Source organism: Botryllus schlosseri, chromosome 8 (assembly GCF_051294905.1).
Source record: "Botryllus schlosseri isolate E-star chromosome 8, Bs_hap1, whole genome shotgun sequence".
Classification (NCBI taxonomy): domain Eukaryota; kingdom Metazoa; phylum Chordata; class Ascidiacea; order Stolidobranchia; family Styelidae; genus Botryllus; species Botryllus schlosseri.
The window spans coordinates 1,288,825-1,305,227 of NC_137243.1; the positions used below are offsets into that span (position 1 = coordinate 1,288,825).

The 16,403-nt window shown below is 42.6% G+C and overlaps 1 protein-coding gene across 1 annotated transcript; it reads left to right on the forward strand.

Annotated features, from left to right (window-relative positions):
• The first annotated feature begins 6,043 nt into the window (after positions 1-6,043).
• On the forward strand, positions 6,044-15,182 carry LOC145444584 (uncharacterized). The gene is made up of 9 exons (XM_080322588.1): positions 6,044-6,913; positions 6,971-7,072; positions 7,136-7,221; positions 12,206-12,419; positions 12,477-12,625; positions 13,947-14,097; positions 14,159-14,351; positions 14,410-14,594; positions 14,651-15,182. The coding sequence occupies exons 1-9, from the start codon at positions 6,764-6,766 to the stop codon at positions 14,975-14,977; spliced, it is 1,557 nt and encodes a 518-aa protein (XP_080178714.1). The 5' UTR covers positions 6,044-6,763; the 3' UTR covers positions 14,978-15,182.
• The last annotated feature ends 1,221 nt before the right edge of the window (positions 15,183-16,403 follow it).

Consider the following 16,403-nt stretch of genomic DNA (forward strand, 5'->3'; position numbering starts at 1 on the left):
GGTACTCCGTTAAAAAAGCCCCGGAATTCCTCAGGCTATCTTTCGTATTGGGGGATTAAACTACTTCTACTTGACAAACTGAGAATAGCGAAAAGTAAGTAAGTAGATCACAAAATATTACGAAGTAGAAGTGGAAGTAGAGAAGAAGAGATCTTCTTGAGTACGTACTAGAAGTAGAGGAAAACTACTTGAGTTCTTCCAAAAAGTAGAAGTACTTCGTTTCTGACCACCTCTGTCATTAGCATGCCGCGATTACGCAGCATATATACATACGTCACATGGGTAATCCAGATTTAAAGTAAAGTCAATGTAGCAAAATATGCCGTTACAATTAAAGTCACAAAAAGCAGGGCATGGTATGGTATGGTATGGAACGACAATTTTCCATACTCCATACTTGCCTTACTCTCTCCATACCATACTTGCAATTTTCCCTACCATACCAACATTGTTCCATACCATACTTGATACATATTCCATACATTCAAATACTTGAATATCATAAGTATAGTACCTTTTCTAGCACCTATATTATTGATATTTCGGATGTCATTTTTGCTTAAACTAGCCATGATGCGAATCTAATTCCTGGTGATAGTTATACAGAGTCTGTTTTAGTGAGGTTTGGTTCACGGTGGTGAGGTGCCGTGTAAGTCCACTCTGCAGCTTCCGCGAGCAAAATGAATTAGTCAGCAGATTGTTATCTATGACAGTCCATAAAAGGGACGGGTAACATACGGCCCGCGGGCCAGATGCGACCCGCGACGACATTTTGTTCGGCTCGCGGACAGTTTCCCATCTTACATGATAATGTGGCCCGCGGCCCCACTACTTGCCGAGATTACCCACTACTTGTCTAAACGTCAAATTTTAGTGACTGTATGTTAGTATATAGGTGTGCGCACTGCGCAGCGTGCGAGAGTGGAGCTTACGCGTAAGCTCGTCGAAGCGAGAAGACTTGCATTATCGGCATTTACGATGTACTCAACCCTAATGAATTGAAATCTTGGTAAATTTTGGGTACCGCGCGGGCTTATCAAACGCTTTGAAATCTTAATTAAGGATTGCACTGTGATTTAGTTGATCAGAGAGAAACAGACATGGCGGCGCCTGTATGACAATGCTGTTCTCAAACCCACATTGTATTGTCGTTATCGGCGAGAAATGGCTCTGAAGTGACATATTTCTGTCAATAAAATACATTCATTAAATACGATATACACCCTGTATATGTGGATAAATAGGCGAAAATGTATCGATTCAACAATACGGCCCGCCAAGTACTTAATTGTCCTATATCCGGCCCGCGAACTGGATAAGTTTCCCGCCCCTGCTCCATAAGAATATCATCGCATTTTCGGTACATTGGCATGAGGCACATGCAAGTTTGAAGTAAATACTCGCAAAATAATTTATAATATAGGCGCACCCATAAAATATCCCAGCTACAGGCGATCAATACTGCAGCGATCTGCGTGATTATTAGTACAGTATTTGGTTGAGGTTAACGTGGCGAGAATTTCAAACTATATCTACCCCACTCCCTGATCTATAATCCTAATGTGAGATCGTTTGAAATGTGACCAATATAATGTCTCGCTATGTAAATAAAAGTATAAATGTGCGTACAATATTTCAGAAGAAATGTAATTATCAATCACATTGAGCAATTATTACGTTGCATCATGATTGCTTGTAAGCTGTCGTCACTCAAGGAATGAGGTAGTTGGAGTATCCCACATTACCAATTATTGTGTCACACGATAGACTTCGCTCGAAGACGTCGTGTCTAGACTCTATATAATATCGGATCAACATTACTGTTGTCATTATTACATCACAAAATCATGTCATCCCAAGTGCTCCTAAAACCGCTGCACAAGCGTGTATTTGATCCTGCACAGCGTTCAATAGTTCACGTTCACACATAACAAAAGCGATCGTGTTCCGTGAACAGCGAACAACGTACGCTTCGCTTCATGAAGCTTGCACAGATCACGATAAAATGTATAAAACACCAAAGTATGGGAGTATGGAAATGTCGTTCCATACCATAGATTAAAATCTTCCATTCCATACCATACTTGCATTGTTCCATATTCCATACCAAAATATCGATCCATACCATACCATACTTCCATACCATACCATACCATACCATGCTCTGACAAAAAGTCACCAGACCTTTTTGTTGCCATTGTCACATTACGCATTTTACGGTCTGTGTTTCGAATTGTTACGTGATGCGTTTCGAAATGCCTAATTCGTTAAACAATAAAGTCCATTAGTGCCCGTGAGTTCTATGAGTCATTATCAGTCATCACCCATAAAGGATGTCAAAAAAGAAAGCTTCAAGTTGAAATTCAAAGAAGGTGAGGCGGACAAAACATTTGTTTACTGGAGAGGGGTAAACCCGTATTTTCAGTTTTGGTGCCGAGCACGTTGCCGTATTTAAGGAGTATAATTTAAGTCGGTTGTAGGACAAAAACACGAAGACATACACTCGGTCAAGGGACGGCGAATTTCGGAAGAACTGCAACCTTGGCTCAACAACAAGGCCATTTGGCCAAGCTGTGCACTACCCGGACACCGGCGACCAAGACAATAAGCTTTCTATAGTATCCCAATAAAATTTATGCAACTTCCTTCAAATTTTCTCGCCCTACGCGCGATTTACAGATCAATGGTTTATAGAATTGGGCATTTCGGCGTCAGCCATTATCGCGCCACGACGCACCAAGACATATGAAGTTTAGGCCAACGCGGGACTCCGAGAAGGCACTGCAACTGTGACTCCTGATCAAATTAACTAAGTAAATGTAAAATGAGTTCGACAGCGGGAAAACCGTGGCCGAAAAGGACTGCCCTTGTGTTGACCGAAAACCACGATGTCCAATCGTCCATAGGAAATATTTGGCAGTGACGAAATACCAACTTGAAATAGTGTGCGTCTATTAGTTTAGTACGCATTGGCGGTTTCAATATCTTTCCACATAGCAGACGAGAGGTCACGAAATAACGACATGTAAGGAAGTCCGATTATTTACAATACGACACCTCACTCAGCTATAGCGGTAAAACTGAGTACGTGGGCTGAGAGAGGTTTAAAAAATATAGCAATACATATATGTGCAATTGTGCATTTACGCAATTACCAATATTATTGACCGATTGAATCATGTACCTTGGAAAATTCCACGCTTCGCGCGATTAGGGCATAAAACGTTACCTATTAGTCTATACAAGAAATCTTGCCCGGAAGTAGTGCATCCTGATGGGGGGGTTGAGGGCTTGGTTTATAACTATATGGGAGGGGGTAGGGCAAGACTTTCTCATTACCCGATATCGACACATGCACTGAGTGTAATTCATTGCTTTCAATCTATAAATAAAATCAATACACTGGAGAATATACAGCTAAAATGTTTGACTCAGCCCGTCAACATATTTTCTGTTTCTCATTTGGACCGCGGAGAAAAGTAATTGCCCACCCCTAGCCTAGTGTAATGGTGATGCGTCCGGCTTCTTGATCGGTATGTCGTGGGTTCGATCCCCGGCCGGATCAGACCATAAAGACTGAAAACTAGTATCCGCGGCTATCCTGCTTGGCGCTTAGCATCGACAGATGACATGGAGGAGAAGAAAACGGGGGTGCAGACTAGGTGACCTTAGGTGTTATCGCATCTCCGTCGTCACGAGCATCTCGGTTGTTCAGGCAAAAGAGAATATCATCTCTCTCTCTCTCTTAATAAAGAGGGTACTTGGATACATATATTATTGATATTTATCCTCTGTCACCCTGAGTGATCGGAATTACAGGTAGACCTGCTAGTAGTGATGGGCTCGAAAGCTTAGCGCTCGGAGTTAATATTCGTAAAAGTGGGGTTACCATATGCCCTCCTTTTTCAGGAAATTGAAAATGTCCTCCGATGACGCCTAAATATCCTCCTTTTTGGCAATTCGTCCTGCTTGATATTGTTGGCCTATGCCAGCGACCGGACACAAGGCCGTAACTGCCGCACTTCAAACCCCCTTGAGCTCGAAGCGGGCCCTAAATGATATCGTGAAATACCATAAATTAACGAGTCTTTATTTTGGATATTTATAGAACTTTTTTCAAATTTTCTTCGCGCATCGCGCGATTTACTCTCGCTAGCTATCTTCATATAGGGTCTTCTCAAAAAAAAAATGCAAAATTTATATAGAAAAGCATTTCGGCGTCGGCCATTACCGCGTCACGACATACCAAGACGTTGAAAATGACGTTTCGGCTAACATGCAGCTCTGCGAAGTGTGCTGCCACAAAGCTTTGCGGCGACGAAGCCTCGACCAAAATGACCGCCTCATATTTGCCGAAACCGATATAAACATGTCGAATTTTCCCTTGTCCATATGTGCCAATATGGATGGCTCTTAATATTATTGTTTCGGCAATCAGAGCCCCACATTACAAATGCCACCCGTAGACAAAAATTATGCTGCTCCCAGTGAGGAAATGCCACTTTGAGTCGTGTGCGGCGCACGGAAGAAGTTCTTTAGGTCTGGTAGTGTAATGGTTGTGCGTCCGGCTTCTCGATCGGTAGGTCGTGGGTTCGATCCCCGGCCTTGTCGGACCAAAGACTCGAAAACTGGTATCCGCGACTATCCTGCTGGGCGCTCAGCAATCACGGATAGCATGGAGGAGAAAAAAACGGGGGTGCAGACTAGATGACCTTACTGTAAAAGGCCGTATCGCATCTCCGTCGTCAAAAGCATCTCGATGGCGCAGGCGAAAAAGAATACCATATCTCTCCCTCCCTCTCTCTGGTGCGTTTCAGCGATTCAGAAATCTTTTGACTATATAGCAGACGGAAGGTCACGAAATAACAACTCACAACAATTAAAGTACTTAATTACGGGCCCTAAATCTTCAAACACCAATTCCGTCAGTAGGCCTACTAACGGTATAACTGAGCACGTGGGCTAGAAGTTAGGTATTTGACTGAAATGGAATTCCAATTTCATTGACCGAATCCTAGGCTACAATGAATTCCATTTCGCTGTCAACCGATACCAAGAACACTAGCGTTGTGTGTACGCCGCAAAGGGTTCGTTTGACACATCACCCTATACGGGGCTCAAGACCAGGAGGGCTGATGAAGGGCTGTTACGGTCCTGGCTAGACATCATATGTCTAGGGTAGATTCGGCTGTATTGCCACACGGACACTATATGTCTCCTGGGTCATGTTCGGACTTTGTTGCCCCTCTGATTTCATATATGGGGTGCTAATCCATTCCGTGGTTCTCACATTCTCAGTCCGAATAAATGACTCAGTCGACAAAGGAGCATACCAAACGAAGTAGCCTACCTCTGATCTGTGTGTTCTGCTGTAAACGGATCACATTGTCGTGTCAATTTAAGGTTTGCTACATATCAATTGAAAACATCGGGGCCACGAAGTAAAATTGAATCATAACCAGTCACACTACTAAACAATATTATTTATATTTAAAAACGGAAAGTCCAAGAGCTAAATCCATTGCGAAAGTAGAACTATTAAGGGTTGTGCCTGATCCGCTGTCGGCCGTTTTCGTTGAGAATTTTGTGATAGTCCGCCAGTTCGTAGTTGCGCCGTTTAACATTGCTAGTTCCGCGGTTCCCTGCTTCCGACGTTTAGATTTTAGTCATTTGCATTCGTCCAGAGATTGCAGTTCCGCTCAGTCGTGTAATTACAATAACGAAGCGCGGTCAATCAATAGCTAGCCAATCAACGTCACCCGCGAATTCCCACGCCTTGAAATATTAATTACGGACTGCAGGGTGCGTTAATTGATCAGAGAGAGGCAGACGAAGGCGCCTGTATGACAATGCTGTTCTCAAATCCAGATGGTTTTCCTCATCATCGGAGAGAAATGAACTGCCCTGACTTATGCATTTCTAATTACAGACGTAGGCAATACGTATCCACATTATTGATTATATCAGGTAGCTTTCTGGCTCTGCCTTTAAATGCAGACTCGTAGTCTCTTGTAGTTAGCGAGTTGTTTGTAGGCACTAGGCAGTTGACCTTTATGATCCGAACTTGATGCAGCGCTATCTCTACCTTGTTTTAGCCGTTTTACATATAAGAGTTATGCCAATTGCCAACCAGCTAACGTCTCAACTAAATTAATGCGGAGCCCGCGAACCTTCGATAACGGTACAATCACAGTGTCCTACAGCGGTGTGGACAAACGCAAATCTCGCGGCTCACTGAGATTGGGTCACGTCATTCTTTCCATTTGACCAAAGGCAATTTACGCCACTATTTAGACATACTTGCCGAACGCGAAATTTGATAAAGTTGGTATCAATCGAAAGCTAGCGTAGTAGTGATCATGAAAATGTAATTTTTTCTTCTGCTCGTGGGCCTGAAAACCCCCAAAAGGTTGGCATTGTGACGCCACAATACAGTCTGAAACAACGGATGTTGCTGCTCAAGAGTAAGTGAGCAGCACAGTGCCAAGGGTCATAGTGTGAGTGCTCAATTGCCTGTGCAACAATGGCCATTATGCTTGTGGTTTGCACTGCTACTCAACTTGCTTCCTAATTGCGGGAGCGCTGTTCCGGACAGTATGATTGCGTCACGATGCAAAATTCGAGGCTGATTTTGGGACCGAGAGCGAATCGACAAAGTTGGAAACGTCGCCACTACGCTTTGTCATGATTCGTAGAACGCATGGTTTTATTTCGTTTTGGCGTCGATGTATAGAGTGAGAACAAGCTGTTTCGACTATAAATTATGCTGATCAGATCATATCTTCTAACTCAGGAATGTAAAATGGGAGATGTTGACGTGGACAAGTGCAATCACAGTGACGAGTTCCTGTGCAGAAGCTGCGCTGCGTACCATATACGCGCTGTAGAGCAAGAATTGCGCGACTCCGACCAGGTGGGACTCACAAATCCGCAACTCTTCCGACCCTGCCTTTGCCTGCGCCAATTTTAGGTCAGGCGACTCGTTTCCGAAATGACAGAATCGGATTCTGATTTACCAGGAGCGAAAACGTTGCAAGAAAATGGCAGTAATGTGAAAAGTGAAATATCACAGGTATCTCACGATTTCATGGATGTTCTCTCTGTTTTTTTAAATTCATTGATAAATCTTCTGCAGTCGATAGAACGCATCATCTCGGAACTGCAGTCGCGAAAGGTATATCTGTTCGAGGAAGTAGACGCATTGGTCGCCATGGAAACCAGGTTCGTTCGATTTTCCTATGAAGCTGAAAGAAAGACAGAAGCAAAACGCGCCTGTTAGGGCGCTGCATAGAGTAGTGAGTAGAGTAGCATCCAATTGTAATTCTTGCAATCGACTACGGCAGGGGTGTCAAACATACAGCCTGTGGGCCGCATCCGGCCCGCCATACGATTTCGTCTGGCCGGCGTGGCAATTCTGAGTGAATTGAAAAATTATTGTATTATCCACCACGTTTCTAACAAAAGTTGAGATTTTTAGTAATAAATACTTTGACATAAATAATAATCCCCAAGACTGCTAATGTCCAACATGTACAGATACAAGTAGGCTACATTGTACATAAGCCACATTATAGCTATCTGTCGGCGATGTTGAGTTCTCACTCAAGTAACCATCAGGAAAAAAGTCGGTAACATTGACACTGCATTCCGAGCAGACAAAAAGTACACACTGATATCAGTTCGGAGTGTTCTGAAAAATATAGCAAATAATAGCTATTCACAGAGGCGGAAACGCAAATGAGAAATCGTTTTATGTAAAATACACGGATAATATAAATAGCTACACGAAGAATATAATTGAAATGCATTAAATCGCATTGATGTATACCTTACACTGACCCCAAAGGTCCCAGTCCCGGTTTCCAGAGAATTGGCGATAGAAAAGTAATGAGCGAAATTCCAACATCCGCATTCACAATCTCGTGTCTTTCTCACCACGAACACGCAGGGCCAGCGACGCATCACGACTAAAACAAGGTAACATAAATTCATAGAAAATACACAACTTCGTCATTAGAACCACTGCAGTGCTGTTCCAGGGTGGGGTACACCGATGCCGGTCGATCCGCGATTGCCGATTAAACGAATACTGGTGTTGCTAGAATCGAGCCCGCATAATTCGTGATTACCAGGGCAAGTTTTTGAAACTTATGCAACTTTTTTTTACAACTTCCAGCATCTTCCTAAATACTGACAGGTTATGTAGTAGTGTGTCTCGAGCTGTTTGGAAGAATCTTATATTGCAATTTTTCTTCATTTTTTTCATGCGATATTTTGCAAGTCTTTCCGATTTTTATGCAACTAACTTTTTACTGGAAATATTTAGCACTATATGTAAATAGATCGCTTGATTACACTGATCAACACAATTTTTGTTGACTTTGATCAGACAATTGATTTTGACTAACTTTTGGGCGATGAATCCAAAATAACTTCCGTTTTTCTCCATCACGTCAAGTTTTTGGGTTAGGCACCCACCACATTGTCTCATAACCTACCTTGCCAAGTAATCTTTTCTCACTTTTATGGATGTTGGAAGTTCCGAAGATTTCTATTCCAAGTCCCAAAGCTTATATCAGATCAATAACTCGTGTTGATGCACTACTCTACGTTTTGAATCACCTTCTATTTCAAAATCTTCATCATTAGGCCTGCTGTCCCTAAGATCTTCATCTTGATCCAAATTATCGAGTGTATAGAAGTTTCAAGTTACACTGGATAAGCTGAATGGGGTATTGGACCTATAGCTGATAGTAAATGTAATGTTTATTTTTCTTGCCATATCCTGCAGCTGGCATCAAATATATGTCTGAAATATCCTCGTATGATTGTATCCTCCAACCAAAAATGGGTGAGAGCCTAGATCGATACCAGTACCTTTTTTACTAATAATTCAATCGAGCCCTAGGCTATATAACTTATTTTATGGTAAAAGTGTGGATTTTTATGTGATATGGAAAAATAATATGGTGAAATTCGTGAAAATTTGCATATTTTCGGGATATGTCGTAGAGCGAAAACTTAACGTGATGGAAGAAAACCAGCGGCATTTTGGTAATCAGCACGCCAAAATTAGCCCAAATCAAGTTCAAATTCGTTGTTCAAAGTTGTTGCCCAGTGTTTATTTCACTGTCATTTAAATTTGAGGTCATTCCTGATTTGACATTCACACATTCACACAATTATATTTTCACCGTGACAATATTTTCAGGTTATTGATTTTGTTACAGTGCCTTGTTTTTGTTTGTTTTGGGGTATTCATGGTGTTTGTCGACTGCTATGGTCATTTACACCAGGCCGACATTCTTCTTATTTTCCGTAGCTGCCGACTTATAGCACGGCCCACCTTTAAGCTTATGTAAGACACCGCTGACGCGGGTGAGGTGGCGAGGAGGAGCCTAGGTAAACCTCCAACACTTAGATATCGGAATTCGGATGTCGACCTCGGTCGGACTCGAACCCGCATCCATTGGTGTTGCAGACGCGGATTATACCACTGCGCTATCTCGCCACTCAGAGGGCCTTGGCTACTGAACAATCCGAGTATCTCATGCCGCGATAACTTCAAGGAACTTATCCATAAAAGCAACTTTTTAGTGCAACTTTTGTGAACAATAAGTGCAACTTGTCACGGATTTGACTGCAACAAAAACTTGCTCTAGTGATTACTAATACTACTGGTGCTAATGTTGCTATTGGCGTTGATATTAAATCGTTGCAATGTAAAAGAAAGGTATGGATTTCCAGGTAACATATTTTAATCATTTGACTGGTCCGGCCTGCGACCCAAGTTGAGTTTGGCGCCCCTGGACTATACAGTAATATAGTAAAATAATTTGGTTGGGTTAGAACTCCAATACTTCACGATTGCTCTTCTTCGTAGAAGAGTTGGGCATATCGGGCAACTAGAAAAGTTTCAGCTTCTCCGAATTAGATTGCATTACAGTGGTTCTTATACTTTTTAGACCGCGACCCAAATCTGACTTTTAGTGGTATCTCGCGACCCAAGCAACACACACCAAAATGAATGCATTTGGGTGCCGACCAATTATATTAATAACGAAGGGTTTGGCCACCCAGCGACGGTCAATTATCGCCACCGAACTTTTTGGCACCGCACTTTGCCCAGCCGTATGTTGGCCCAACGCCATATATTCATGTGTCCAAGCGTGGACGGGTTTTGGCCTCATAAACCGGCAACCGCTAGTTGTACTACTCTACACTAACGCGTCCCAGGTCTCCGACGGTGTTTTCCAGAGAAACCAATGTTGACAAAATATTATCATGAATTCAAACCAATTTGTTTAATACAAAGGTCGGCACATTTTCATGATCAAGTCATGTTGTGGTGGCGACTTCTCCGCGTGTCTCGCTTATTGGCCGTGGTACCAAACTCAGTGACCTCTGATACGCTCAAACCAACCACAGTAAATCGCGCGAAAAGCGAACATATTTTGTTGTTGCAATGACCTCAAATAATATTACATACATATCAAAGGACCGCTCTGGTACCGTCGCGACCCAAAATTATACCCTTCGCGACCTATGTTTGGGTCGCGACCCATACTTTAAGAACCACTGCATTAGAATGACTGGATTCGCGAAAGCTTGGAAATCAGGGTTCATTCTCAAAGGCACGAGAGTGGAAGATATCAGAACACCAAGCTTGGCTCGTTTCGCACTATACAGTTCTGCTGTAGCATTTTCAGGAAACCCGAAAGTTAGATTAGAAATAAATTGAGAGCATTGAAGTGTTTCACATAGCTCTAAAATTCGAACCTTGCAAAACAGAGCCATGCGTTTGATGGCCGGCCTGCCCCTTTGAACCAGACTGTCCCAGTTCTACCGCAAACTCAGAATCTTGAAATTTGATGATATATTTAAATAGTGTATTCATATTGAAATGAACCGACACTCGTCAGGGGTAATCGTCAGCAACTAGTAGAGAATTGGAAAGAACATTGTGTATCAACAATCGTATCACAAAATATGACGTCACCAGCATGAAATTTCGAATGAGAGAGCGTTCAATGTACTATTTTTAGGTGGTACACGAACTCCTTTTGTTGACAGAGTTTTGGTTGGTGTATTTTGATAAAAGTTGATTCCAAGGCACACAAATGGAATTGTGAACGGCCTCGCCCTACGAATCGGAATCGGTCGTCTCGATAATTATTCGCACAAATCGGATTATCCAACAGATGTTTGCCGATGGCAGAATTAATGGCCTTTGATCGATCAGCATCAATCTACTAATTCTACTAGTTGCTGACGATTAGCCCTGACGAGTGTCAGCCTAAAATATTCGGGTTCATTTCAATATGAATATACTATTTAATTGTATATTGAAGTTCTGTACCTCCAAGAAGCTCTTCAGATGATATATTTGTATTTGAAGTTGCAAAATGAATGCATCGATATTTTTCGAATGACTTGCCTCCCGTCTTCAATCATTCATTCGTGCTTGCTCGAAGTGTACACTCCCACAATACCAGACATTCTTCCAAGGGCAACATCCATATACGCCCTCCCACCAGTAACCTCACAAAGAAATCAATCGAATATGCCGGTCCTGATATTTGGAACGCTATACCTACATCTACAAGAGACCTTCCTTATCACTTATTCAAAAAGGAATTATTCATACACCTTATCTACTATTACTGACACCACTTGTCTCACCCATTTTTTCGTGTTATTGTTATTATTTATGTTATGCTATGCTGAATTAGATAATCCCAACCAACTGTAACCAAATTCATAAAGATATATTTGTAATTGTTAATGCAGGGTGTGATCAGACTAGTTGACCCTGCCCAGAGTCATATCGATTACACCCTGTCCTACACCGTTAAGTATCTTGTTATAATTTCAAGCGTCAATGTTATTTTCGTTTCGGTTGGACGAATCAATAAATATTTCTCTCTCTCACAAATAAAGATTGGCATTAAATTACTGGCGTTTCGGTCTAATTCGTCTAATTTGACAACTGTCAAAATAAAGTGGAGGATCGAAATAATATAGCACGAGCAGTGCATCACCCTTGTTAAATGCACCTACTGTATAGCACCCCACGTCATAAGAGGTGGTAAAGGTGCGAGTATAGGGTATTAGCTCGTTTTATCAGCTCCCTTTCGATAACAAATACCGACAACGCCTTCGACCCAGGGGTTGTTAGTTGAAATAATCGCTGAGTTACATTCAGATCATTGCGACGTGCGCGAGAACAGGTTGAAGTAGAAATTGCGGCGTCGACGACTCACTACCAGGTCGCAAGTGAGATGTGCGAACGACCTCTTATACTCAGCAATCCAGAAATACTGCAATACCGGAACGAAAAAATTTGTTTGGCGCGACAAGGTAACGGACATCTCCAAAGCAACGGAATTTCGTCAGACAAAGCTCGTCAAACGATAAAAGTAAGTGAAAATGCGGAAAATCCATCAGTGACGTCACACGAATGAAATAATGTTCAGTTGACGAATCGCGACGAAAGCGTTGTGCTTTCCGCAATATCCAAATTCGGCACCGTTTCTGCGCAAGCGCAGCTCACATTTGAGATTGACTGGACCCAGGACAGCGGCACCGCCTTGTCGCGATATCGAAACAAAGGACAAGTAAAAAGGTGAATGGTTATATGTCTGACGCAAGAAATTCGAGGGTAAATGAAAGTGTGGGAGTGCGCGACCGGGGAAAGCAGGGCTGCGGAGTCGGTAAATTTACCACCGAGCCAAACTCTGACTACGACTCCAACTCCACATATTTTCAATATTCAGACTCCCGAGTCTTTAAACGTACCGACTCCGGCTCCGACTCCAACAGTAATACCAATTTACTTCGACAATTATATGCCACAGTACCGGTTAAATGACTATCATATTACCATCAAATATATGCAAACATGATTGACGATGGCATGCAAAATTGTTTCATTGTGGCACAGCTCGAATTATTCACTACGCACTTAACATGAAAGTTTGCCTTCTAAATATCCTTCCTTTCTTCATATTTGATAAACATGGATTCTCTAAGATCCTAATATGCATGAATTGCGCGGGCAACTGGAATGTTGATATAACCTTCTGTTGGTCGTCCGATAAGAGCGGACCGAATTAGGTTACATTGAAAACAAGACTTATATTACTACGCTTTAAAATTGATAACAATTATGTCATGCAACTGTGCAGTGTGCAGTTATGCCCTGGTCGCGCCAAGCGCGAAAATTTTTCAAATGTAAAGAATGAATTCTATCAATAAATATGCTACTCACATATATTGGGCTCATTTGGCGAGGACAGGATTATTCGGCGTTTAGACATAGCAATATCGGCGGTTGCGGTGAACATGCCTCTATCATTTTGTTGCAATTTTCTGATTTCGAGAATTTCCTCGCATGCCACACAAAACCTTCTCGCGAGCCACGGGATGGCCCCCTGATCCGTGTCGTTATTAATATCGGTGATGGATGGTGCATAAAAATTCTATTGAAAATATTGTGAAAGCAATTGTTTTCATGATAAAGAAGTTGGAGTTGACGGTCATTTTCACCAACTCCGACTCCGACTCCAGCCACTATTGTTTTCACGACTCCATCAAGCGAAAATTAACCAAACTCCGACTGCGACTCCACAGCCCTGGTGGAAAGTCGTCGTCAAGAATAAAAGCATAGATACCGAACTTACCAAATGCATTGTCGCGGTGCACAAGGCCCGTGCAGCCGATAAGCGCCACTGTCGTTGTTGTGTATATATAATAGATTTATAATGTCTTCATATAGCGTGTCTATGACCGTCGTTGAGTACTGCGGTGAAAAGTCGTTGAAATCGAATCTATTCGCAGGTAGCTGTGGTTGAATATGATTTGTTTGGCGATTTTAACTCAATGGTTTTGTTCGCCATTTTCACTATAATTGTTCGAATGCATTATATCAATGCGATCGTTGACAGAGTGCAATCTGTGACACCCTTGAAAAGGCGGATACTTCGCAGAATTTTCGGGTCACGACTCATATATGAGAAGCACGGACCAGCATTTGGCATTTCCTCAACGACCGCTGACGACATCGTAGTCGCAGATACCGGCAACCATCGGATTCAGGTTCGTGGGTTAACTCGTTAGGTTGAGGGTCACTCAGAGATTATGGTCGTCGTGCTTCAAGATCTTCGACGTGAACGGACGAGTGAAGGGAGTCTTCGGGAGCGAAGGAACATCGGAAGGTCAATTCGATTTGGTGGCCGACGTGTGTGTGACGCCACGCGGATGTATTGTCGCCTCGGACCCGCTCAATGAACGAATCCAAATATTCGACGAACGCGGGAGGTTCGTTCGGACATTCGGTAGCGAAGGATATGGTGAGATTGCGTGACGTACGTCACAACCGTCGATGAAGGTGACATCGATTTGGTTCAGAGGGCGGAGAGCTACCCTACCCTTTCGGAGTAGCAACGGACGACAAGGGGCTGATTTACGTTGCTGACGAGTACAATCACCGAGTTCATGTCTTCACCGAAAGCGGGCAGCTCGTTCGGAAGATCAATTCGGAGGAAAAGTGTTTGATGAACCCTCGGTATATTTCCGTGACTCCGAACGGCAGAGTACGTGAGTCGTCAGTGTCATATATATATTCTCGTGATATTTTACCTTTTCGCAGGTCGTTGTCGGAGACTACTGTAGAAACAGACTTCAGGTTTTCGACGACTACGGCCGCCATTTGTTCGAGTTGGGAAAGAAAGGAAGGAACGCGTCTCAGTTCAAGGATCCGGAAGGTGTCGCCACAGATCTCGATGGCAACATTATCGTCTGTGACAGCGGCCACCACCGAGTTCAGGTTTTCACAAACGACGGAACCTTCGTGTCTTGCTTTGGGACCAAGGGTTCTAAGCCAGGGCAGATGAAGACACCGATAGGAGTTTGCGTTTTGTCAGACGGGGGAATAGCAGTCGGTGACAGTGACAACAGGAGACTCCAAATCTTTTGAGCGACGATATATTGTTCTTCGAAGTGGAGACGTTCGAAATACCGGTCATGTGATGTGTCAGACACAGCGATCGGAAAAGAAAGCTGTCGAACAGTTATATAAGTTTATTTGCCATATATTGAGATCCTAAAAAGAGGACACTTTCAATAAATTCCGAAAGCTGCAGCACCGGACAGGAAAACTGGTGCTTCTGCAAAAAAGGTCATTACTTTGACCCGACTCCCGAATTACTCGTTTTTTTACGATAGTGTTTGATGTTGACTAAAAAAAGGTCATCCCGCTGACCGGACGCTCGATTTACCCCATTTTTTTACGAAACTCTCACGTACGCTGCGTCGAGGTCGCATTTTAATCCTTTTCAGTGAAAAGAGGACAAATTCACAAAAAAGAGGACATTTAGGCGTCCTCCGAGGACACCTTCAATTTATTGAAAAAAAGAGGACAAATCCTCCTAAAAGAAGACGTATGGTAACCCGATGTGATACCAGTTTGAAATCTTAACCATTATTAGAACATTTGGACTGAAAAAATAATTGCCCTATCTACGAGTAATGCTTGGCAGCAGGGTATCCAGCTAGGGTTACCATATTTTTGTGGAGCAAATTACAGGCACTCTTGAGCGCCCAAATGGGGTATGGAAACCGAGGAGATGTTAAGTCACAATATGCGAAAATGAATAGAAAAAAATTGTAAATATGTCTTTGTGTGAGAACTATAGAAATTAAACATGGAACGGCAACGACCGATTTTGCAGCTTCGTTCCGCTTCGTTGAGGCTGGAGTGGTGAATTGTCTTGCGTAAGCGACTGTAGGATTTCTGGCAATCCAAAAGCTATCTTCCCGAGCGCAGAAATTACTGAATCTGGTCTTGATCGAAAGCTACTGTTGCACCGATTCCGAAAATATAAATTAAAATATTGATCAGGCACTGATCCACGATTAGACGTAGTGGCACGTATGAAGTCAGCATGTACATATCGAAAACGTTAGGGAGAAACGGTGGCTTTTTCTACTGGCTATGACAACCTACAGTTAACAGCAACTAAAATAATTTCAAGCATATAATAACTGGAAGATAATGCTGAAGTAACCAAGTATTACGGAAGCGTGATGTGCCGTGTGCTGTTGAAAGGGGTATGCAATGAACTCGCAATGAAGTGAAATTGATGTACAGATTAACTGTACTTCGGCAGGCCGTATTACTGTAAGCTAAAATAGCCATAATTGCAAATTATTAGCAACTTCTGGCGAAGGTATACTGCACCACATCAACGAATCCTAATGGATTGAGGATTTATGGGAGCGTATTAATCTTTGAAGTCGGTTCAAAATGTCCGGCCTGGAAATCATTGTACATAATGAAAGAGTCACAGGAATTGATTGTATCATTGGATTGAATATTCTGACATCGCAACTTCAGTTGTTTT

Coding starts and splice junctions, on each gene's coding strand:
- LOC145444584 (XM_080322588.1), top strand. CDS start 6,764: ATGCTGATCAGATCATATCTTCTAACTCAGGAATGTAAAATGGGAGAT. Junction 6,914..6,970: donor AATTGCGCGACTCCGACCAG/GTGGGACTCACA, acceptor CGCCAATTTTAG/GTCAGGCGACTCGTTTCCGA. Junction 14,098..14,158: donor CCGGCAACCATCGGATTCAG/GTTCGTGGGTTA, acceptor TCGTGCTTCAAG/ATCTTCGACGTGAACGGACG.